The sequence below is a fragment of the Perca fluviatilis genome, chromosome 4 (assembly GCF_010015445.1).
Source record: "Perca fluviatilis chromosome 4, GENO_Pfluv_1.0, whole genome shotgun sequence".
Taxonomy (NCBI): Eukaryota; Metazoa; Chordata; class Actinopteri; order Perciformes; family Percidae; genus Perca; species Perca fluviatilis.
The window spans coordinates 27,816,943-27,843,852 of record NC_053115.1 but is presented as its reverse complement, the minus strand read 5'-3'; the positions used below and the strand labels follow the sequence as shown (position 1 = coordinate 27,843,852).

General features: G+C 40.4%; 1 protein-coding gene across 6 annotated transcripts in view; it reads right to left on the bottom strand.

Annotated features, from left to right (window-relative positions):
- Positions 1-20,592: 20,592 nt before the first annotated feature.
- The window catches only part of ephb2b (eph receptor B2b), a 152,298-nt gene continuing 145,980 nt past the window's right edge, over positions 20,593-26,910 (bottom strand). For 5 of the 6 annotated variants that reach the window (XM_039797737.1, XM_039797733.1, XM_039797735.1 and 2 more), the window contains exons 15-16: positions 26,608-26,763; positions 20,593-25,479 (exon numbers count right to left, since the gene is read on the bottom strand). In XM_039797737.1, the coding sequence (XP_039653671.1) occupies positions 25,371-25,479; positions 26,608-26,763 (265 nt within the window). In that variant the 3' untranslated portion in view covers positions 20,593-25,370. Of the gene's footprint in view, positions 25,480-26,603; positions 26,764-26,910 lie in introns of those variants that run through there. The other variant, XM_039797738.1, reaches the window with a different exon arrangement.

Genomic DNA, 26,910 nt, shown 5'->3' with positions numbered 1-26,910 from the left:
CCAGCACCAGCAGCCACCAGCAGCCACTACCAGTAGTCGCCACCAGCAGCCACTACAAGCACCAGCAGCCACCAGCAGCCACTACCAGCAGTCGCCACCAGCAGCCACTACCAGCAGTCACCAGCAGCAGCCATCAGCAGCAGTCGCCACCTGCAGCCACAGCCAGCAGTCGCCACCAGTAGCTACAGCCAGCAGTCGCTACCAGCAGCCACTACCAGCACCAGCAGCCACCAGCAGCCACTACCAACAGTCGCCACCAGCAGCTACAGCCAGCAGTCGCTACCAGCAGCCACTACCAGCACCAGCATCCACCAGCAGCCGCTACCAACAGTCGCCACCAGCAGCCACTACCAGCAGTCGCCACCAGCAGCCACTACTAGCAGTCGCCACCAGCAGCCGCAGCCAGCAGTCACCACCAGCAGCCACTACCAGCACCAGCAGCCAACAGCAGCCACTACCAGCAGTTGCCACCAGCAGCCACTACCAGCAGTCGCCAGCAGCAGCCACAGCCAGCAGTTGTCACCAGCAGCCGCAGCCAGCAGTCGCCACCAGCAGCCACTACCAGCACCAGCAGCCACCAGCAGTCACCACTTAGGATTCAATCAAAGTGCATCAGGGCTGAGAGGAAGGTAAACAACTGTGATAAGGGGTACCTTGGCAGCAAGAGTCAGACTAAGAAGGCAATTTCAACACAGCAGACTTCCTCATAACATCTAGGCCGCTGCCAAACACCTTACTGGTTGCCATGGATGTATTTGGCCTCTCCATTCCCGGCATACCGTCTGCAGCCTCCAGTCGCCTCTTATTTGAGCAGCCAGCAGTCGCCACCAGCAGCCACTACCAGCACCAGCAGCCACTACCAGCAGTCGCCACCAGCAGCCACTACCAGCAGTTGCAACCAGCAGCCACTACCAGCAGTCGCCACCAGCAGCCGCAGCCAGCAGTCGCCACCAGCAGCCACTACCAGTAGTCGTGAAAACACAACGGTGAAATTTGTCTTAGTAATTTTTTAAATGTAAACATATGTCAGTGTCTTACGTCACTTACTGATATTTTTTGTGTGGAATAATTTGTATTCATACATGTAATCCAACAACCCTTTCAAGGGTATAATTAAACAAAAGCAACCTTATTTCTACTAGCTAGCGATAGCATCAGACACACAGTACTCAGCTGACTAGCTAACACTGTCAGGTTCAGCAGAACCTAAAACCTAAATATAAATAAAACCTGTCCTTAATTAACCTTAATGATCCTAATCCAACATCAATAACTAACTAAATAAAAGTTGTCTTAGATTCACTAATGAACTTCGTAATTGTTGGTCGCTACACCAACAATACCTTCACAGCTGGCGAAGTCGAGCTAACAAACGAGTTAACAAACTAGCAGGCAATCGGTCGTATATAGCTAATAACGCTGTACACATACCAATAAAGATCGGTATATGTATCATAAAGGGCCTCTGATAAAATACAGACAGTTGACAATTCAAAAGAGGTAGCTATTTAATCAACTTACCTCAGAAGTTACTCAACGGCCAGCAATGGAAATTAATGATGTCCAACGCCGTGAATGGATTGTTTGGAACTATACGAGACTGCATACCCCAGAAGTAGGTGGCAAAAAGCGTACAACAGAGTCCAATGGGAGTGTCGCCACTCTGTCTTTCTCTATCACTCTGGTAGCAGCCAAATGGGGGTTTACGGGTAGCTTGGAATATGCAAAACCGAGGTTGCTGAGGTGAAAACTGGTAACTATAAGGTAGCACATGTACAATAAATGACAAGAATCTGGAAAACATAACTAATGCAATAACTCTGGTTTACCATGGAATCATGCATAGATTAGCTACCAACCTTGGAGGCTTGCAAACAAGAATGTTAACAGACTGTTCTCAGACTAGCTAGTGTTTGCTAATACTAGCAGCTAAAGTGGGGTTTACGGCTAGCTTAATGTAGGGTGACCAGATTTCCCGGAACTAAAACCGGGACACTTTGCGCGTGACCGTAGTGCTCGTGCACGAACACGCTTTTTAACGTCAACATGTGCCAGCCCAGGTCCTATTTTTCAGAGAAAATTGAGTCCTGCTTCCATTTAAATTGTCTTTTCAGGAAACCGTGACCTGTAGTAAATAGCAGTGAGTGTTTGGGAAGTAGCCTACTACAGCAATCAGAATGAGAGAATTAGATTTTTATTTCATATTTTCCAGAAATAATAATAAGTGAACTGTACATATTGGTAAGTAATGCAATCATCATGAAAACAAATTATTAGTGAATTTTGTTACCTACTGTCCGATCTACCAAAACGGTAATTTGTCGACGGTCCCTTACACAGAACCTATGACAGAACAGAAGATAAAGATATGAAACTTTATGTCGGATACAAATCTCTAGCAATAGTAATTGTAGTTGTTTTATCTTGATATTCTGTAATAATGTCAACTTTCTTTGACCCTGATCACATCATTGACCTGAATTGCGTTAAAATTGTTAAGTTAAAATTGAATATCAACTGAATATCAAACGTCCAGCCAACTTCACTAAAACGAGACAGATAAGAAGAGGCATTGCAACAGTGTTTACAAATATACAGTGTAACGTAAGCTGCAAAGATTATGCAGACGCAGACCACTACAATTTACTGAGACACACACACACACACACACACACACACACACACACACACAAACATCATATGCTGCAGGCTTATTAGTCTTTCTACATGGGTTTAGTTAATGATAGGACTAATAAGAACACGTTGGCTATGTGACAAGCAACTCAAAATCGGGACTGTCCTGGTCAAACTGGGACATCTGGTCACCCTAGCTTAATGCAAACCAATGTCACTGATAGCTACATTTAGATTTTGGTTAAACCCTATGGTAACAATCCCATGCATGACATATCTCAATTTTATTAAGGTAAAATAACAACTGGTAAATATAAGGTAGCATGCACAATAAATGACAAGAAGCTGGAAAACATAACTTATGCAATAACTCTTGTTTTCCATGGAATCATTAATAGATTTTGTTTTCCCATTAGCTGTTCATGTTAGCTGTGCTGTCAGACATACAGGCTATAGTTACATCTGTTGGGTGACATGGGAGCTGTAATTACAGGGTCACATCTATCTCTCTTTTTAAAGATCTGTGCTAAGTGGCTCTCCATATTTGTACTTTTTTAAATCCAAAATGTGACTGTAATTTCAACAGCAGCACAACCTTACTGCATAATAGTTGTCTTATCTGATGCCATCACTAGGTTGATTCATGAATTGAATTTAGGCTGCTATATTTAACAGTGAGTTCATTTCATTCAGGTGTAAGGATGGCGGATCAGGAAAGACAGGGGAAGGCAACAGGTAGGTCTAACATTAGGTGGAAGTGTAGGGGGAGCCACTTGATACTAACAGATTAATTTCTTAATATTATTAATATGGAAAAACTAATATGGAAAATCTATTACATAATGTTTGTTTGACAATATGTCTTTGTGGAGAAAAACACAGGCAAGGAGTGAATGAGACAGACATGAGATGAGACCAGTGATTACATCAGGTAGGAGTTCTATTAGTTAGACCACACAAAACTAAATGTCCAGTATGGTTTGAAGTTCTGTTGACCAACCTATTCACTGTAATGAAAATAAAGTACAAGAAAAAGTGGGCTACAATAATGTGGTTGCCACGGGGGCAACCAGGAGTGAAGATTAGGTTGCCACTTGTCAGAATTTGGTTGCCAACAGCAACCGGGCAACCGTTAATGTCGAGCCCTGATATATATATATATATATATATATATATATATATATCATATAATTATGGTAGACCTACAGTGGCTGATATACTTTAAAATTAACCTTTATTATTTAAAGTCCATACATGATGATTTATTTTATTTATTTATTTATTTTGGGGGGGGCGCCAAAATTGTTGCTGCATACCCCTCTGACCCTGGGTAGTTGCGCCCCTGGATATAAGCATATGGACTTTTCTGGGAATAATCTAAATAGTTTTATATTTGTTTTAGTTAGAGAGTTTATTTTTGATTCCCTTATTGCCAAGACTTGGGATAACAATTTTCAAAAGCCAAAAGTCTTACCTATTATTGTTCTCTGTGTGGTTTCAATACATTTCTGTGAGATTCAATTTCCATTTAGTCTTTTCTTTTGTCATAATACAGCAGTTACATTACAATTTATACATTCATGTGACATCCCTGCAGCATGCATATCCCGATAGCCCAGGTTGTCCTGAAAACAATGATGTCTGTAACTTGATTGTGCATCACAGGGTTGAAGTTACACAAGCATTATTACACAAGGAGACCAGGCGAACCAAAGACTGGGGGTGGCTTAGACATGAGTTAAAAGGAATTTTAATGTATAAACATCTCAACTTATACTTCCAGATCAACTAGTTCCACAAAAAAATGGTTTACAGATTTTAGGTTTAGGGGAAAAAAAACTATCCCTGATATTGGACTGGTACTGGGCAGGCTGAGAAACTTTGCAATGCTGCATTTTCCCATCTAAACAAAATTATTTTTGCCATCCACAAAAAGTGTGGATTGCGACTGCCTAAACATGCAACGCAAGAGAAAATGTCAAGCCACACATTACTAGGACAGGACAGGATACAAAGGACACAGGAGAGGAAGGGAGGCAGCAGCGTGCCTCATTAAGCGACGAGTGACGGAACTACACAGGCTGAGATGCTGCACAAACACCGGGCAGGAAATGTCTAACCCCCTGCTGCTCCCTCCTCTAATAGTCCCCATGATTTGAACTCCGATGGAGAAAAAACTCAGTTCAGAGACACAAATGTCCCCATCAATTCTCCTCCAATCTAAGGGATGTCTCCGAAGGAGCCACAGCAGGGACTTTCGCAATCACTCATGCCTCTCTCCCTTATCATTCACACCACCTTCCTGCCTGGCAAATATCAGCATGTCAATGCCTAACCAGACTCTGCTGTGCATGTGTGTTATGTGTGTTGTGTGTGTGAGTGAGTGAGTGAGTGAGTGAGTGAGTGAGTGAGTAGGGGGCATTGAGACATCTGAGTGTGAGATGGATTGAAGCGGTGATGTGGAGGCAGCAGGATAGCAAGGGTAGAGAGGACAGCTACCGTGAAACGTCTCCCTGTGCCCGTATTAGTCAAAGCAATTCAATCTATCATCCTCCTCTCCACTCCTCGCAACCCTCGACTCCGTTGTCATTCTGCCCCGAAGAGTGTGATGGATGGACTCCACTTGCTGTTCATCCCAACTCCACGAAAGAAACAGTCCTGGGTAGAGAACGCCTTGGACCAGGTGGGCGGGATTTAGCGCAACAGCACATTTCAGAAAGCCACATTTAAAAAGTGGATATTCCTGGTTTTTCTATAAGTAGATAGAAAACAATAAGGTTGTGTGCATGTTTTCGTGAGCTCATTATCAAGTTATATCAAACAGAAATATAAAAAAAAAAAAAACGTAACTTTAAAATGTGGATGTATGATTATGTAAGTGGTTACAATCAATGTTTTTATATTAACAATGGGGCACATTACTGTATTTGAAAGAGGTCACTTATAGTGACAACCCCACAGAAAATGATCACCCGACTCTGCACTTACTATCAGTTCGTGTTAGCTTTTATTGTTTTTACTTTACTGTTTTGGTTCACTCTCATAGGGTCATTTTCGGTCGCAGCAGGCAGCAGTTACAAAAAAAAAAAAGGCTCTAAATAGGCACTGTACACTACCTGGCACCAAACAGCAGACAGACACAGATAGGGACTAGCTGGTGAACATAGTGGAGCATTCAGCCAATAGAGAGCCAGAGGAGGGCTAAACAGGAGAGTAAATATAGGACTTACATTCATCAGGTGGACACAAACACGACAAAAGAATGCTCTGAACCTGCTGGATGTGTAGAGAGCCAACTGTTTGCTAACAAGTTCTCTATATCAACTTAGAAGGTGATTGATTATATCTCAGTGTTCACAGCTTGATTCCATTGCGACCAAAGTGGCCAAAAAGTTTGCAATTGAGGGTTTCAATAAAATAAATCAATAACCAGTAAGTACCGATTTGGTAAGTTACAGGTCATTTAGTCCAGGTTACCATATTATAAAGTGTATGTTACCACCCCTATACGGAGTGTCTATTTGCACCCCCAGTACGAATAGCCTCGGCCACACAGCTGAGCTATTCACACCCTGTGACGTAACAACAAAAACACGTTGCTCGCGTGCTTGAAGACACCAAGTGGTAAATAGTGGAATAACATTCTGTAAGAGCTGCTAGGTGAGTGGTTAGAACACTGACCTTTGGTCTGGGAGTCTGGAGTTTGATCCCTTAGTGAAGTAATCTTGTTTTTTTCATTTTGGATTGGATAATTTGCATGCAATTGCGCAAGTCAGGGCCCGCGAACGTGACATTTTTTTTGCAGGGTGGTAGGGGAAGACTCATGAATGCCTGCTCTGGTTGGGTTGGTTAGGTTTAGGCAAGAGGAGTGGGATTGGTTATGGTTAGGGTAAGAATGTCAGGGCGATAATATTCCAAAAAGGTGTAATACTTGAATAGTATGGATACAGGGGGTGCAAATAGCATGCATTGATATGTGTACCAGACGGGGTATTAATAGAACACATTGCTGTGTGCACCGGCTGGGTACGAATAGCATTCATTTCTAATTGCACAAGGGTACGAATAGCATACACTGCTAATTGTACCAGGGGTGCAAATAGCCTCACCCTTCTATATATTAAAGGAAAACAGGGCCTAACTGTACACATTGAAATATACAGTAATCACTTATAAATATTTTGTTATATTGAATTTTCAGCTATAGCTTCAACTTTACAACGAATTGTGGCTCAGTTTTAAGTAAAATATCAAGGCAGCCAGTAATTAATATCCTAAACATCATGACATGATGTCACTAGTCAATCCTGAACAGATGGGATGTTGTGACTGCCCCGTTAATAATGTCCTCCAATCAATCATTTGAGGAAGTGTAGTGAATACAGCTCATGTGATGTCACATGGGAGAAGATTAATGGTGAGCTATGACCTTTCCTGGACTACAGACAGATCCAATAATCTGCTGAGACTGGAGGAAACGCCTCGCTGCATCTTAAATATTCCTTTAGTGTCTCCACCTGACTGAGAGAAGCCTGAGAGGATAGTACCTCGCTGCTGCTGCTGCTGCTGCTGACATTTATCAGCCTGCTTTGACTGATATCCCATATGCCACTTGTTACTCCTTGAAGCCCAATTTCAGTTTCATTTTGTTTGTTGACAAATTTCATCAGCTCAGACAAGAAAAGAGTGGAGAGGCTGTGAAGTTGTCTGTTTCAACCATTCAGGTAGAAGTGTTACTCGTTCTCCACAAAATAGTGGAAAATTGCAAGTTGTCTAGACAGGCGGAGACCTTGAAGGGGAGTTTGTCCTCTGGCGCAGGACATTGGTTGACCAGTTGTCAAACACTGCCCCCCAGTGGTAAAATGTGTAGTCTGTGCAGCAGATTGGCCTTTGTTGATGCCAGTTTAATAGCCTTTAACATACAGTTTTCCCCTATGTTTCCTCTTAAGTAGCTTAGTTATTTTCTAGTTAAATCCTTGTATTTAAAATGAATATATGTATATATATATATGTATATATATATATATATATATATATATATATATATATATATATATATATATATATATATATATACATATATTCTGTGTTGTTACAACTCTTAATAAAATATTCAAACCCAAGACTTTTTATGGCTACATCATCCCATCAAATGGAAATATTCTTGATGTTTTTGGCATCATTTTCTACACATTCACCCAAATTCGATCTGACATGTTTGGTATCTTTAGAAAGTTTCTTATGTCTAGAATTTTAAATAAAGTTCTATGAACCATGTTTGGCTGCACAGCATAAAAAAAAACCACTTTGTCTAGCTGTCGAGACAACTTTTAAAAAGCATGTCAGATGTGGTATTTCTGCCATTAGACCAAAGTCATTTTTTAAATGGCTACCATGAAACTATGACACACACTTGATTCCATATTCGTGGAGTATGTTTACTGGGTCAACAACAATCCCAAAGCAGGTGTTTTCACGTGATTGTGGAATGGATTGTGGCATCATACTTTTAGTTGACACATTTAGCCCACAGATAGCACAGTAAATATCATTTCTGGCCTGATAGAAATTATAAGTTCCAGGTGTAAAAACGTATTGTGTGTGTAGCTTTGGCAAAGGTTTAGCATCTCCAGACTGCTTTCTAGATCTTTGTTGAAATCAAGCCACTTTGTGAGCCGCAAGAACGACCTGGTCTTCCTTATGGTTTCAGCAAGGAACGCAAACAATGCTCCAAGGTTTGCTTAAAGAGGCCTGATGACAGATGTGTCTTTGTTTTTTCATGAATCTGGTGAGTGTCCAGTGAGGAAAAACAACTACGTCGATTTCCAACTCTTGTCTATATTTCCAGGAGAGCAGCAGAAAGAACGAGTTAAGAGAAAAGCCTTGAGGCGCTTATGTAAATCACCCACCCTGCTGGATTTTGTTGGGGACCAAGAAGCTGGTTAAACAGTGATTTGGCTCAGACTGAGCTGAAGGCAAGACAAAGGATCTTGGCCTACATGTGAATCCCAAAGCCAGTTTCACCAAACTCCTACAAGCCGCCACTTCGCAAAATGGAGAATGTGCATTCAACACGATGACGGCAGGCAGACTGGTGGTGAGACAAAGAACTGCTTCACACCTGTGATAAGGTTGCACTTTTCCCATTGGCTGTCGGGTCTTTGAATGCACCACCCCGCCACTAGGAGGCGCAGGAAGGATAAAAGGCGAGGCGCGTGTTTCTTCGCTTTCACGGTGACCCCGGGTTACTGACAGGAAGCACTAGTCCGGACTAGCTAGCCAGCATCACCTCGCTGGTCGAGTTTGAGCTGGGACAATTTTATATCGGTCTGATATACAAAGGGGATCCGAGGAAATACTGTCCGAGTATTCCCTCTATCTGCAGCGGGTTTAATCAGCCTGGATTCAAGAAAAGGACGGCGTTCTGTTTCCTGCTTGTCGACCTGGATCACGTATCGTCTCCTGCTCTGGACGAAACGGATCGTTAAGCTCTGGCGAGAGATTTAACTGATAAACAACGCACACAGTAAGGCTTTACACAGTTCTGGGCAGATGTTAGAACTAGTGCGTTTTGGTTTGTTATTAATGAGCAAAGGGTTCGCTACCGCTTGTGCCATTAATGTGATCTGATTGTAATCATGTATTGGCCATATCTGGTTACTAATCTGTTTCTGTGAATGTATAAATTGATCACTATACGGTTTGATTTTGTTGTGTTAAGTAGCTGGGTTAAAACCGTAAGCGCTACCTGCTAAACCACTCCTTTGACGGAGTTTAGTTACTGTCTGCGAGACAATTGCGGAAATCAGCTGTTAGCCACTGAGCTGGCCGTTATCGATAACTAAGATCAGAGTGTTTCTTTTCCTCCTTTATTCTGTTCCTTTTACTAACACACACACACGGACATATAAGCTAGCCACGTAGCTCCCGAGCTAACGCTGCTAACTTAACCACGTAGGGTTTGTATAGAGCTAATAGGTGATTTAGCATATGGTATAAACGCTGCGCTGTTGCCTAGCAACCCCACCTCTCGGCTTCTTCAGCCCCTCTCCGTGCAACCACTTACGCCCTCTTGAGGCTACATGGTTTTGTGCAGCTCACAGGAGTAGCCATTTTTGGAGTTGTTTTTGTATTAGAACTACATTTTGCACCGCCCTTCTCTTTCACTCACTCTCTCTCACACACACTCACACACACGCACACGCACACACACACACACACACACACACACACACACACACACACACACACACACACAGACGTGTCCACAAGACATGCTGCTTTTGTTTTTGCTTTGTTTGGTTGTGATATTGTAAAATGTATATACGTTTTATTATTGAAGGATTATTGATTGGCTACTGATAATTGTGACGTTAATAAATTCGATTATACTTAATTAGCAGTTGCTGGTGATTATTTGTGTATTTGTTGTGATAATTGCTGGTCGAACGGGTCGCGCTCCAAATCACCTCTTCCTTTAATTCCTTTTAAAGGATTTTTACAGAAATGAGACTGTTCCACAGTTTGATTATTGGTCCCTGACAGCAGGGTGGTGCCCCGTTTTGATTGTTTGTCGATTTGATAAAGTTATTAATAACCATATTCATAACTTTATTAATATTGATAAAACATATTTGATAATTTGCCAATGATCAAATCTGTACCCTACGTGAATCCTACAATTTCCTTCAACAAGACATGGGCTGCATTTGATGGCCGGGAATCCCCAGAAACACCTGATTGGAAGATGGCTGCCAAACAAAGTGAAATTTGGTTACAGTTTATATGAATCAAGGAAAGAACTATACGCCGTTGTTATTCCTCCTTTCACGCAACTGAACAAAATACTTACTTCCACCCTTTGGAGCATGTTGTCATGTATGGATTGACTTTTGACTGAAAAACTGTATTATCAGGTTTACCATTTGTTGACTGCTTCATAAACAAGAGTGAACTTGTTGTTACTTTAAATTTAAAGTTTTTAAAATCTTTACTTTATTTGTGTTCTCCTACAAGGCTGCAATGTGAAAAGGTTGTACAGAAGAAAGGCATTTTTTAAGGGACAGTTTGTTATGGCGACACTTCTATAAGATTGTGAGGGTCACTTGATTTAAACTCTGTCCTACTTCCCAAAGGCTAGTGTAAATCCAGGGAAGCTCACATCTCGTATGTAACAAATTGTGTCACCAGGGGGCTCACTGCACAACCAGGGACAGAAATGTGCAACTGACTTCCTACCAGCGCCGCTCTGTTCTGTTGATTGTGACTTCACAGCTCCCTCTGGACAGGAAAAGAACGTATATCTCAATAACCTGACATTATTTTTATGGGTTGGTGGTATAGGGACCCATTAGAAACGTTTCCACCCCTTTTCTGTATCTTTCTTCTTCCCTGGCTCCTCCTCTTTTTCATTTCCTCTTATTTATTTGTTTTTGGAGCAGCATTTCAGCTCAGAGTGCCACTTTCTGCTATCATTTGGGTTAATGTGAACATATTTTGCTTATTTGAAGGCGTGTGTGTGGTGTGCAGATGTCATGTTGTAGTTGCTTCAGGAGCTGTATCTGAGCACTTTTACATTTTTAATTTATATAAGTAATTAACAAAAATGTTTCAGTCATTTTCTTTAGCCTCCCTAAATTCGCACCATGTTTTTTCTACCTACATGATGATGGCTATTTGCTACAGTAGTATATTTCTTGTATTTCTACTATGGCTGTCATTTGATAAAAATATTTAATCGTGATTATTTGCATGATGATGGGGGGGGGGGGCTTTAGACATCATCTTGTTCTAGGCACAAGCAAAACACACAGTGGCCCTGCCATTCAGTCTGACCTTAATTTGCCTCTTCCACTGCACTAGATTTGCATTTTCTTACTATCAATCAGAAAGGATCGAGTTGCATCTCTTTAGGAACTGATCGTTTAAATTGATTTACAAACGGTATCATACTTTTCCTCAGTAAAAATCCATGAAATCTGTGCTAGAGCTTTTGTGTTGATTACATTTCATCTTTTCCCTCCAACCACTTCTCCCATCAACCCGCCGAGGCCTGGGTGGTTGCAGTTCTTCATTCCAGCAGCTGATTTTACTTGCACACATTCCCAACCACAGAGGGACGTGCAATCACTAAAATCTGCTCCTGCTGTGATTGGATGGAATGAAAACCTGTTGATTCCCAGGTCTCAGTGACAGATGGTGATGAACAACTGCAGAAAAAAGAAAGAAAAATCTACCTTTGCATTTCTACTTTTTGATTTTTGCAATATACAGTTTTGTTTACTAGAATATAAATACATCTCATTTGTCTTGGAGTTGAATGAGAGAGACTGCAAACGTGTAAAATCTGGCAACGAAACCTCAATGTCTTCCCAAATCCATATTGTTTCTATGTCTGAAATCTATCCACCTAATATTATCCCTCTGTTAGTCTCGCATTGCCTTATTATATTACATTACCTATCTCCGCAGGGCGTTGTCCGTAAGGTCTGGCTCCACCACACATACAATATTTGCATTTTTTTTTTCAAAACAATCACAATCGTTTTGGGCGGCACTAAGTTTCAGACACAGCAGTTCGGGGAGGAACTTGTTTTGTCGGAACATTTGCAACCCGCAAAAGAAAACGCCATATACAATATTAAATGAAGTTAACTGTTCACACAATACAGTAACATGAATTATTTAAATTGGCTTGATACATGGTTAAACGTCATGTGCTGGGCAACGCACAACGCAGCTGATGTTCTGGAAATGTCGTTGATCCAGACTATCCCTCTGTTAATCCATCTCTACAGTCGCCTCTTGGTCAGCTCTGCAAAGTTTATGCTGAATTGTCTATTTTACAAATATTAGTTGTGCTTTATGTGGATGACCCAATGATGTTGGACAGTGTGGCAATAACATGCTCATCAGGATGGGGAAATTGACTTGCCAGTCTGTTGCTGACTCTGCTAACATACTGCTAACCACCTGCCGACTGTGCTAGCCTGGGCTAGCTAGCCAGACCGAGGAAAAGGTGAAGGAGATGAGTTCCAGCTAGCAAGACCATTTCTACGGTAAATATTGTATTTTTAACTCCACTACATTTTGGCTAGTTGACACTTATAATGACTTTTTTACATAAAAAAACACATGCTTTGTTTATGTGATATAATGCAGTACCCTACTACTATCTACCCAGTAGTATACAAAGAATCTAAAAATGGCTCCACATTGACGAACTACAACGATAAAATGCGCTTACATGTATTTGTTAGTGATAAAAACAGAATAGTATATTGTTCTATAGTAATGTTACACTTTGAAAGGAGCCATTCATAATGAGTATGTTTAATTCAGATACTTTAGGTAAATTTTGTTGATAATACTTCTGCACTTTTACTAAGGTAACATGTACAGATGGTAAAGCCCTTTGTGAATTATGATTTTAAATAAAATTGACTTGACTTGAAGAGCAAAAGACAAGAGACATAGCCTACTGTAATAATGTGTCTCTACCACTAGATGGCGATCAAGATTTATCCTTTTTAAAAGCCTCCAAGAGTCGCTCAGATGTTTTCAACCGCACAAACTCAAACATTGTGTAAAACATAAACTTATTGAAAATTGATTATTGACATGGTGTTTTGGATATTGTCGTGCAGATTATGTTTTTTCCCCCCAGATAATACACTGTTTGTTTTAATTAATGTAAAATAATAAAAAATGTTGATTGTTTCCATGTTATGTTACATTACACTAACACTTGTACTAAATTTCAGAGGGAAATATTGTACGTTATACTGCACTACATTTATTTTTGACAGCATTAGTTACTAGTCACTTAAGGCAGATAATGTATAATATAATATAGTCAACTAATAAATGATGATGTATTTTTATGGATTAGTCCACCCGGCAGTATATAAAGTAGGTAAAAGTAGCATGAACACATATAATCAATCAATACATGTAATCCAATATATATTATTCTGAAATGGGACATTCTGCATAAAGAGTACATTTGGTACTTTAAGCACATTGTAATACTTTTGTACTTTTACTTACACTGAGAATAGGATTATTGATACAGTCAGATGCCTCCATTTCCATTCCACTGCCCTCTCGCTGCGTCTTGCCTCCATGCTTTGTACCCTCCTGCTGCTGGAGGCAAAGATGGAGCTCTGCCTAAAACCCAGTGAGCGTTTGACTGCGAGAGGGGAAAGATATCCTCTTTGGTTCTGCCCGACATGATGTGGCATCTGTGGGTTGTGTAACTCAAGTGGAAGGGAATTAAGAAGAAAATAGGTTCAGGGGCTCTAAAAGCAGTCACAGAGAGTTCACATGTCTCTCTGTATCACAGTGAAAATGTTCAATCTGCACTTTGATGTTTGTGCTCTGCGGCCAGATTACTTTCATGGCAATACAGTAGTCATTGTCTAGAAAATCTACACATGTAGCACAAATGTCACTTGTTTTATGGACAGGTTATTTGTCAACCCTAATTACGACAGGAGTCTTTTTACAGATGAATATTTATATTAATCAATAATTAAAATCGTTAAAATAATTTTCTTTAAACACTCCTCACCTGCGGTGCAACATCAGGGAGGTTTTGGGGGAAATTATTCATCACCAACACTGACAACTAAGCTGCTGTCTGTCCTTGAATAATGTTTTCTGTTTAAAAAAATCTTCAAGTACCCTGCCAAGCCAAAACATGTGGATCAAACTTGGTTATTATTTACAACCAAGGTCCCTGCAAGGCCCACATTGCCCTCTCTGTCTTATTTACTGTACCTGCTGGGCTGTATTTGGCAGAGTCTGAGTCCAGTTAGAGTTGGATGTAATTCTCCGTACCCCGAGCCCAGATGTCCAGATTTCTTGGACACATTAATTCATCAATGCAGGCTAAGGGTCTTTTAGCAATCTGTGCTGCATTAGCCACTGTCTCGTAACTCTCTTAAAATCTGGCTCCTGGGGTCGAACGTTTGAGCTTCTTGCCAATTAAGGGCGGTTGTATGGTAAGCAGATCCATTCCTCCTGTGCCCGGAGGAATCACTATGTCTTATTTCATTCTAATTCCACTCTCCATCATGTTTCGGGAGCGGGACATGATGTGAATGGCTTGTGACAGTTCTGACCCATTTGGAGGTCTTTCCACACAGCATGAGCGGGTGCACACATTGGCCTAAATGTCTTCGTGGGCCACATACAGTTTCTCATCTCTCAGCTACCATTTTGGAAACTTTGCAGTGACCTCCTGCCTCCCAGACTGAAAGGTGAAGGCGGACATTTGCTGTAACGCGTTCAGACAGAGCAGCAGCTAGCAACCTGATGGCTGGTGGTCACACCTGGAAAACACACCATGCAGTAGGCTGGACATGTACTTTTTAGTATGCTGTACCAGTTTATAATAAGGCGTGCTTGTTTATTTTCATGTCTATATTTTTACAGTTTTCAGCAGTGATCCTGAATGAAAATCTGTTTTTCTCCTCAGCATGGAGATGTGAGTTTTATTTTATTTCTTTTTAAATCAGCGGAAAATCTGCAGAAAATTCTGCATTTGCAGATTCCATGCGGCCCTGCTTATAATAGTTGTAACAGCTTTATTTCGTTTTTTTTTTTAGTAATGTTAATAAGCATTTATTAATGCTTCAAAAATCCTTAATTAGGCTTTTATATGGACAACATTTTTGGCCTGCTAGAAATAAACAAATCATGGTGCTTGGTGTTTATCCTCCTCCAGCATTACTTTTTAGGATCTTTTTAGCAGCTTTTTACCCATCCAACAGACCATTCGACCACTTAAAGGGGAACTACGCCCATTTTTCAAAATTCATACATATTTATTCCTAAGGTCTAAGACAGTTCAAAAATATTAGTAAACACAAACAACTCTTTCCTAAATCTAAAACCCAGAGTGCTAAATCTCTACAGGGAACTGGGAAAGATGTTGTAGATGACACCCATGTAGTGCACCCAGGGGAAAGGGAAATGGTCTGAGTTCATAGGTACATTCTCTCTTTCAGAACTACTAGAACACTACAATAGAATAAAGCTCATTTAGGTATAAAAAAAAAAGGAAATAAAATCCGTCTCCATTTCATTGTCTATAGAGCAGCTCCAGACATTATACTTGATGACATCACATGTTTAAGACTTACTTCTCTGGTTTCTGACTTTGAGAGGGAGTAAAGTAGTAGAGTGTTAACAAATATTGATTGAACTTTCTTAGGCCATGGAAATAACACATTGGAATTCTTAATTAAGGCAGTGTTCCCCTGTAACTTCTGGAAAAAAAGCCTGCCGACCATCTGCACAAAAATCCACCTATTAACAATGTATTAACATTTCCATGCTGACTGGATGGTTTAATAGAAAGTGAGAAACCTATAACTCTCTGTTATTATTGAATTACTCATTTCAGGCTTGTTTTGGGCCAGATGCTCTGCAGCCGCTTTTCATTAGTGGTAAAACTGATGGTAAATGAATAATTGGTTAACCGCCAATTACTGCTATTTCACTTCAAACGGTATTTTAACAGTGTTGCTAAAGCATTTCTATATAGTCCCTCCAGCTCAGGGTTTTTCTGATTTTGATGTTTAATTTGCTTTGAAGGATTACTTACTTCTTCACAGGTGATGGGTGGACATGTTTAAGTCTTTATTTAACAAATAAATAATATATAAATAATAAAATACATTTTGTAAATCAAGGACTGTATATGGCTATCAGCTATGCATATGTAACTGCACATCTAAAATAACATTACTATATACTGTATATAAGTAATTATTTAAAAGTATTAATTATGTATATACATTGAAAAAAGACACATATATATGTGTCTTTTTTCAATGTATATACATAATTAATACTTTTAAAGAATTACTTTTAAAGAATTTTCTAGTTGTTAGTCAAACATAAATAATAATTGTAATTTTTTTTATTTTTAGCACTTTTCAAGGATTAAGCACAAAATGCTTTCCAGATTTAAATATTTACAAAATACAATTAAAGAATCAGAAACCCATGTATGCATCTAAACATATTAAAAGGCCGACACAAATTCAGCATGATTTAAATATGCAATGACGATGGAGGTTAAAAATAAAACACATAAAACAGTAATATAAAGAGGAAATATGAAGTGACGCAATAATGGAAAAGAAAACCTGATTAAGTGTAGGTCATCTTGTAAAATTGATTGAAATTGAATGCTGATAACGTTTTTGAAAGGAAACAACAACAGCACTTTTTATTCAACCATGAGTAAAGCTGGCCACTGTTTAGTGCGTGTGTATAACCAAATACATATGTGCATGACAGAACATACACCCACACATATGAGTCATTTCTTCACCAAATGAGCATCAGCATAAGCTGCTTTAACTCTAAAAATCTGTTTTATTCTTAAATGAATTACAAGAAATAAACAAAAAGTGGCTGGTTGAAGCCCTGCTATAAGCCACCAGGATGCCCCACTCAATGAAACTATCTTCATAAAGAGTTTGATCACAGCCTGTTTGACATTGACTGCATTCTGTATTTGTTTCTACTCTTTGGGCTCAAATGAGGGCAGAATGAGATGGACACAGGGCCGTAGCTATGAATCATGGGCCGTATGCACAGGAGATGACTGCAGGCACATCTACACCTCCTAATCGCCACAACATTACCATTAAACCACAACAACCGGTCTTTGTCTGTCTGCCAACACACCTTCCATCACACATGATGACCTCTGTGCTCTACTAAAGCTGGGCGATATGAAAAAGAAAAAAAAAATCAAATATCACGATATTTTTGACCAAATGCATCAACGTCGATATTGCGTCGATATTGTAGGGTTGACTATTGATGCTTTCACAAAAGTATTTACACAATGACTGTTTGGATATAATTACCAATAATGTGGATACAATGACTAAGTGGGTAAAGGCAAACAATAGAACAGCTAGAACAGTCACCTTACTGCAATGCAGCCTTTAAAACCAGGAAAAGACAACACTTGTAATGTAAGACGATATCTAGCCTCATGTATCGATGTTGATATTATATCGATATGTTGCCCAGACCTATGCTCTAGCTGGTTGCTGCAACAACAAAAAAAAACACTTCCTGAAAAGATTGCCACTGTCTGGCATTTAATCAGTCACATAACACTGTGTAATCTCCCTGTGGCGTACATTATGGCCCTCAGAGCTCAGATGACAGGCCTCTCCCAGTTGATTCCCGAGCTGGGCCGTGCCGGGCCCAGAGTCACCAAGGTGTAAGGACTTACGGGTGGCCGAGACTGGAAGTAGAAATGGTTTGGTGTGCCAGCGGGGGAACCCCACCCCTCTCCTCTGAACTCCTGAACCCCTACTTTCCTGCTTCACGGGGTAAACCTTTTAACACACGCGCCATTCTCCGCCGGGTCAGGCCCAGGTCTCCAGCCTTTCACACGTCGGCCGCTAATGAGGTTTCAAAATCTCAGAGCAAGGTGAAGGGAGTCTGACCTCCACTCACCAATCTGAGCTGTGGGGAGACGGCAGCACTGTTGCTCAAATTACTTCTGACATAAAACCACAGAACAATGTGCAGGAGTCTGGCTCTGGGAATACACTGAGAGAAGTGATGCTCGCTCAAAGGCTTAGTTTGATTTAAAAAAAAATATATATATATATATTAGGTGTGAATGTGTTTGTAAAATTGTATATTCAGATGTTTTGTACTTCACTTGCATTGAATATTTATTGTTTTACCTACCTGCCCAGGGACTAAGGGTGGAAAATAGCAATTGTGCTACAACCTGGTACAATGCATCTCTCCTTGTTCTTATACAAGGTTAATGTTTAATTGTGCATTGTCCCTGTTATATATATATATATATATATATATATATATATATATATATATATATATATATATATATATATATATATACACACACTGCTTTTTGGTAAGTCCAATAAGATGTGTAATGTACGCTATGAGGCTTTTGTGGATTGTGATCAAATTCATGCATGCAAATGTGTTAATTAATTACTCTATAAATGTGTAGCCTACATTTAGCTACTCGTAGCATTGGTTTACCAGCATGTGAATCAAAATCGTGGTTGTTATGGTGCTAAAGCCAAAGAGCTGTGCAGCACCTTTTAATATTTTTCACGTTTACTTACAGAGCTACAGCAAGTTTGGCTTATTGAGTCATATTTGGAAGTTTAATGTGAGCTGGAAACAAATGGCCTGTGTGTAAGAGCTTTAAAAACCTGTCCTTTTAATTTTTTCAAATTCAAAATCTCTTAAAACATACAATGAAATTGAAATTACATATTTTGGGATGACAGGAATCTCTACCAGAATACAGTATTCTGCGAGAGAGCAATAACTACAGAAGCAGGGAGCATCGAGAAAGAAAGGGTTTTTCAAAGTTGCCAGGTTGTCCGTCAAACTCTGTCGAAGATAGACAACTTGCATTCATTTTAGGCTTTTAAAAGCTGATTATTTTACCCCCAAAATCACTACCATTGAGCATAGATATTACCTGAAAAATGCAGATGCTTTCTCTCTTTAGGTAATCCTTCAGGGGGAAATGCATTACAAATAAAATGTGTTTGTTCAGTTTTCTTGTATGTCTCTCTATTAATATTACTATATGAATCGGATACATTCATTTACAATTTAATACATTCACATATGTGAAATAAAGGTAGCTTTAACCGCAGCAAGTTTTATGAATTTAAATCGAGTCAAAAGCTGAGATGGCAGCTACTGTCACTAGCTCAGTAGTCTGTTAGCTTTAGCAGGAGCTAAGCTGGTTTCTCTTTCCTCATCTAGATTTGATTTAGCCACCGCTTCACTTAGTTATCATCTGGAATGACTTTTTACCAGGGTGCCAGTTCATCAAAAATGACATTTACCGATAACAACTATAGGGGAAACAACGAGTTGGACAAATCTAGTTTTAGAAACCCAAAATACAATTATGAACCTGATAGCATATGTTTCCTTTAACTAAGGCTAACCATGGCTATCTCAGAGTAGTAGTTAGGCTATACAGTAGGTAATATTCTTCTAGCTCTGTTTTTCAGTTACTGCAAATTGCAAAAAAGCTATTTCCACAGAAATTGTACATTTCCAAGGCATCATATTTTAATATAGCACAATAAAAACTGATTATTGGCTTAAAATAATTTAAAAAAGACCAAATAAGCAGTTTGGCTATTAGTAATGTCAACACCAATATTAATAATAATAATAAAAAAACATTAGTAATCATTATCATCTTCAGGGAATTTAAAATGAAATCACAATTTTTTTTTAAACTATTTCAACAGTTATTTACAGCATTTATTTATACTTGCCTTTTATGTGATATTAAAATTAGGCTTTATTACATTTAAGCTCAACAACTGTAATGTAGACATGTTGTTGGTTCTAGTCTACAACAATAGATCATACAGAAAAATCTGTAGTCACCAGTTGTTTGTTTTACAATTAGCAGTGGCTACATTTTGCTCATTTGTGATACCACAGATTACTTCCATCGTAAAATATAGTCTGAATCAAAACTGAAAAAAAATAAAAATAAAAAAAAACATTAACATAACTCTATGCTTTAAACTAGAAGAGCAGTCGGAGATCGCAGACCTCCGCCAGGGCATGCCATACCTCACATGCAGTGTAAAGTTTCCCAGTGGGGAACTCATTTTCGGATTGTTCTGACACATGACACGTGAATGCAGCATAAACGCCCCTATCTCACAATGTAAATGAAAGGGAAAAATAATTTGTGTATCTGCCCCGTGAATCGAATCCACTTAAAAATGTAACGGGTTCTTGTTTGGCCCATGCTACACCCTTCCACAAAGTAGGCCAGTAGTTTATTCCTAATCCTGCTGACAGACAAACCAACATACAAACCAAACGGAAAACATAACCTCCTGAGTGGAGGTGTGTAACAGATAAATAACACACTACTCATCACGGTTTTATAACAGATCTTATTTTTTATTGAGGAGAGTCAAGCTGGGCTTTCCATTTTTAGAAAATAAACCAATGACAATATTACAAATAATGAAATTGTTACATCATTCACAGGGTTACAGTCAATATACATTTATACAGAAACACAGGATCTCCCACATCAGTCACAGTGGTCTGAACCGGCACTGGTCTACAATGTGGGCTTTAGAGGACCGGGGGAACACGTGGAGACCCCCTGTCTGTACTAGCCAACAGCCAGAGTGGTAGTGGGAGGAGGCAAGGGGGAGGGGGGGGGGGACAGAGAGGGAACACAGGGTCATGTAGGGGGACACAGGTGGCAGGGTGGCGTAGTGGTACGAACGTTTGTCCAACAGTGGGGAAAGACACAGACTTGTTGTGAGCAGCAGCCAGCGTTTGTCCATCAGCAGCACGCTGAAGTGTCCCGAACACTGGAGCTCTCCCTGCTGCAGCATTCACAGACTCTATATCTGCACCTGAAAATATCAATCCGACAAGCTACATTTGACCAGCACAGCAGTAGAGGGCGCTCTGGTGCTTCGTGCTGCATCCATCAAACAGGAGCCATTTTCTGTCCGCCACAACAGGAGGCAGTTAATACATCCATGAGGCAGATCTCTCGCTCCGACCATGCCGTAGCAGTGGGTACAGCCTGGCACAGCTCGTGTTTATGCACACTATCATGTAACAGTAACACCGAGACTTAACGGTTTTCCTCCGTCCTTCAAAAATTGGCACACGGTGAGGGCAGGACTGAGTGGTTTTTACTTTGCTTCACAGATGTAAGAGGAGAGAGTACAGTATGTTTTGCAAAAAAAAAAAAAAATATTGCTGTAGGCAAATGTGTGAAACCATCACGACAGCCAGGACCACGCTGCGTCTACTTCAATTTCCATTTTAAACTAGAGAAGCTGGAGTGTGCATGTGTAGATGGCCGATTGTTGGTGCTGTAAAACTTAACAATAAATCTGGAAAGTAACGCAAGTGAATGTAACATAAAAGGGCACAGATACCTTTCCGTATATACAAATTTCCCAGTTATTCGATGTTCAGCTCTGTACCATTTACATTAATGGACAATAATTTTACTTGAATGAAATATTTAGTCTGATTTCAGGGACGCGATAAAAGAATAATCCCCACACCTCCACAAAAACTGTACCAGGTGAACTAGTAACTTGGTGTCTATACATGTTCCAATAGTCTCGTATTTGGGCTTTGTCACAGCGTGGGCTTTGGTGTAAAGGAAGCCGCCGGCCTGCTGTTGAAAAGCAAGTCAAAAACACTTGAAACACTTGACTTAAGTGTGTCAATTAATTCTCCCGCTACGTCTCTTTTGTGCCATCAAAATCACAAGATACATAAATACTTAATGTAGTGCTTTCAAACACTCATTCGATCAAAAAAGGTTTTCTTAAAAACTCCTTCAGATAAAATGTAAATCAACAAACTAACCCTTTAGAAGGAGTTCAACAAAGAGTATCCTCTTAGCGGCAAGAAAATCCTGACAGTATGCAACACAAAGTCAACTTCAGCACTATTTTATGACCAGCAATACGCATGCCTGCCCACCATGTTTAAGGTAATTCCTTGAAGCAAAGTTCAAGGATAATTGCTTGATTAATAACTCAAAGTCTTGGCAGCGTCCATGCACAAGCATCTGAATGAGCTTTAATGGGACCGGAGTACAAAACGCACCAGCCTTGTGTATACTTTAGATTCATTTCTTGCTTTGGCCTTTCTCACCCATTAAGCGCTTTTCCTGACGGTGGAATATTTGCCGTACCATGAGGGTGCGTACAGCCTCACAAAAATAAAACTGATGAGCTGTCAAGTATTGAAGAAATGGAAAGGGATGACAGTCTAAAACGCACCAAAAAAAAGAAAGAAAAAAAAAGCAGTCTGCATGTTGGCATTAGCGGCATTTAGGTCACTTCTCATCACCTCTCAGCTATGACTAATAGCTCATGATTGTCCTCCCAGTTTCATATGATATAAAAGCTTGCAGGGAAATATTTGTTCTGATGTGTTGCACTGCAGATGAGAAACCATGGAGAGGATTATGGAGCAGAAAGGGGAATAAAAATCCCTCCACCCATGTCCTTGAATTCTCCAGAGATAAGGAGAGCCAGTGTAATGAAAGGTAAGACGACAGGGGTTTGCAGCAACTGAGGTTTCTCACTTTTTTTTCAACCAGGGCTTTGGTGCTAAAGCTGCCTGTAGGGACGCCACAAAAAAACCCAGGTCAAGCCCGAGAACGTGGTTTCAAGCCAACATGGAAGCATTGTCCGATCTTTTTTGTCCTACGTACTCAGCGGCATGCATCATCCAGATAAGACGAGACACAACTGCCCTGCTGATGAGTGTCAGTCTGCCGCTTATAAAGTCGCGGAGACGAAACCAGACAACTGCTGGAAGCCGACTGTGCGGAGATCAGTGGGAGCGGCAGACAGGTGGCCGACAGGCATGCGTGCGATCAAGGGGCAGAGAGGGAGAATCAGTGCCTGGACAGAGCGGCTGTGATCGGGGTGCGGCCGCCCCGCTGTGACTGGACACATCTGACCGATGGTTCACAGTTGGACGTCCATGTCTGGCTGTCAGGTCCTCAGAGCGGAGCCCGGTAGGAACACTGCACCGCCGATATCATTTGCTGGCTGTATACAAAACACCCGCCTGCTTCACCGTCTCCAGGGAATCATCGCATTGCTACGAACGCCATCTTTTCCCACGCATAACCATTTACGCCAGGTTACCGGGGGCAGCGCAACCAATGATTGACAGCTCTGTACGCACGAGACAGGAGGCCATACAACAAATGCGTATACTGTCTGTGAAATCAAAACCAGTCACAGGGAAGTGCTGTTTATCTACATGGTTTTGTGCACCAACATGATCCAAAATAAATTTCTAAGCATTGATGGAAGATCCGGACTTTGTTGGAGTCAAACAATAGACTCAGTGCAGAAAACAAAACAAAAACTAAAAGTAATAATAACAATTCAATAATATCCATAGAGAAATTGCAAAAATATAGCACGTTGCATTCTTGTTTTTAATTCAACAAACGCCTGATTGCAAAGTCTATTCATGACTGCGTGTGTGTGTGTGTGTGTGTGTGTGTGTGTGTGTGTAAAATAACCATGTGTGGTATCAAAACTTTAATACTTTAAACATAAGTCTTTTCAAAGGGAAAACTGGAAGAAGAAGAAACACTGAATATAATGCAGTCACATTATACTCTGTAAAGTGTGTCAAATCCAAGCTCTTACCAAACAGAGTTCTAGTAATTGCAGCAAATCAAAGCACTGTTAAATGAACCACTCACTCAGCATGCTATCAAACACGAGTCCCGACGCTTCGGGAGCTACTGCTTTCTTTGTGCACGTGGTATATGTGTGTGTGCGACGTGTGCACAGACGACACTGGAGAGGAAGGAGGATGCTATTACAGGACATACTGCATGTACGTGTGGACTCCGATGTAAACAGCAGAACCGGTTTCTTTTTGTGTGAATCTATGTAGGACGTTGGTTTGTTATTGTTGTTGTTTTTTTTTTGTTTCTTCACAAGCTAGTTTTTTTTTCTTCTCCACAAAATAAGGAAAGAAAGTGACGGTGACAAACAACTTAAATGTTCCCTGTGGTCAGTTCTTTCGGTTTCTGAACTGATCCATTAAAAACTGTCTGTTTCTGAGTCCTCGCGTTACGGCAGGTCAAGTGCATCAGATATGTACAGTACAGGATCATGATTGGGGTGCAAAAAGGGAAGAGTTCTATTTGGCAGGCTGTGAATATTTCACTGTGAAAGAAAAACAAAAAGAATTGTCATTTTGTCTATAGTGAGAGGAAGCATGGTGAGACGGAATTCTTCATCACAAAATGTCACACGATATAGAAAATTACTTGCAATGAGAAAAAAACTATGTATTTTTTTTTTCCTTTTTTCTTTAGTGTTGATTTCACTGTGTGAATTGTCAGTCTGAATGAATGCGTTTTTGACATCAGTCACGTGTTGTCAAATGTTGTCCATTTCATGGTTTTCTTTTGAATTTATTTTCTCTCCAGGGGAAATAGTTGGGAGTGCGCCTCGGGTCCCTCAGTCTCCTCTGCGGTTTGCCTTTCAGAAGGCCACAGAGAACTCTGTGACTCCTCACGATGTCCAAAATTAAGAAGATGCAAGGACAATATCCACACCTTGCTGAGGATGGCCTCGTCTCCTTAACTCTTCTAATTTTTTTTTTTTATTTTGTTTGTTGCCCCTTTTAAAGGGTAGCTTTCCTACTCAGTTTGTCTAGTGTACACTCTTATATCATCTATAAATTTAGATAAACTCCTTGCTTTTTCTCGGGTTTTCTTTTTTTTTTGTCCTTTCAAAAATTCTTTACAAAATGATCAGAAGAAACAAAACAAAAAAAAAAAAAAAAGGAAGTTCAACATCAAATAAAAAAATTGGTGGAAGATTGAAAAAAACGTGTTGCTGGTCACCATGTGTCTGGCTCCAAAGAGAGGATGGCTGTGGGCCCTCTGATGCCTCATCACATGGACCTTTGTTTTCCACACCTCTCCACAGCTGATCCCGGAGATGGATGGAGAGTCAGGGTCAGGAGATAAGAGGGAACTGGAGAGGGGAACGGGGGATGAATGGTAGCCTGGTGGGAAGACCAGACACACTGTAACGCGAAAAAAAAACATCCACTCCATCCTCCGCACCCAGAGCCGCATCCCAACCGCCTTTTTCCCCCCTCTCTGTTCCACTCGGGAGGGGTCAAACCTCCACCGACTGGATCTGGTTCATCTGTGCCCGCATCATCTGGACGCTGTTGAGGATCTTCTTTTGATGGCCTGCTAACGTCACACCAACCCTCAGGATGTCACTGTGCCGAGAGACAGATGTCAGGATTATGTTACCACAGACTATAAACACTGCAGAATCTATCTGCTGTACATTATCTACTCCATCCATGAATATTACACATATACATATATACATATATATACACATATATATATATATATATATATATATCTATCTATCTATGAATCTATCTATCTATCTCTGTCAACAACATAACATAATGGAGGCATGACAGAAAGGCTAGCAGAGAACAGCTGAAAAAAACAGGCATGAAACAGCTGTGTGTTCATCCATCGTTGAGGCTAGAAAGCTTATATAATCACAGAAAAATGTTTCGGATGCCAGTTTAGTATATTTGTCTGTCTACTGCCTCATGCGGTAAACCCCAGCCTTCTCATACCACCAAAACAAATGCTAAGAATTACACATTCACAACATCTCATGGACTCCAGTCTATTGTAAACACAATTTTCATTGCAGTGGTCATATGTTATATTAAAAAAAATACCAAAATAAACAACAGCAAAATCCAATCTGTATGCAGTGGCATCAGCTCCAAACATTAACAGTTGAACAGTTTCTTATCCTTTAGAAAATGTAATTCCTCTCTCCTAATTCTGAACCATGAAAGTAATCACGCTTATTGGATTACACATTTCCATCTGTTGTCTTCAAAGAATTGAAGCTCGACATCTCGGTGGGTTAATCTCGTGGCTCGTGATACTGTTAACCATCGAGAGGAAATTATTTTTATCTGTTTTTTCCTACAGGTGTCATTCTTAACATGATTATATCTTGTGTGAAAGGAGGATTTCTCTCCCAATACTTTGGCCAACTAACCCCACATTATGATGTTTCCTCTCAATCTTCAAACTAAGGTCAAAGAGAGGCCTGCTAGACACATGGCAGGGAACATAGGGCGTTGTTATGGCTTCTGAGCTATTGGGCCCACTGTTCAGCCTTGAAACTGCAGTATTACGATCTGCTAATTACATGCAGTGCAGCAAGCGTATTTTATGACAGGCCAGAGGCAGAGTCTGGTGCTGGTTCAGGTTTTAAGCATATATGAGACTAGGTAAACCCGTTTTATGCGTTCGTTTTCCTTATGCGTCTCAGACCCAGAACGGCAGGAATCATCAGCACTTACTCCATGGTCATCTGGGACACCACATCAAATGTAGAAAAGTCAGCGTTGGCAAAATTGTCTTTGTATTGGCCCATCTTGATGGCATCCAGCCACTCGTCCACAGTGCTGAAGCTGGAGAAGTCTGGGATGCTGCGGTCCAGGAGAGGGAGATGAACACTGAGGACACACAAGCAGGAGCCGTTAAGAATAATGATAATACAAACTGGCACTCCTAAAATCATAGACAGCGCAGACCACCTGCACATGATTCAAACGTGAATTATTACATTACATTTTCAAAAGGCTAGACAGAACTTAAGAGGA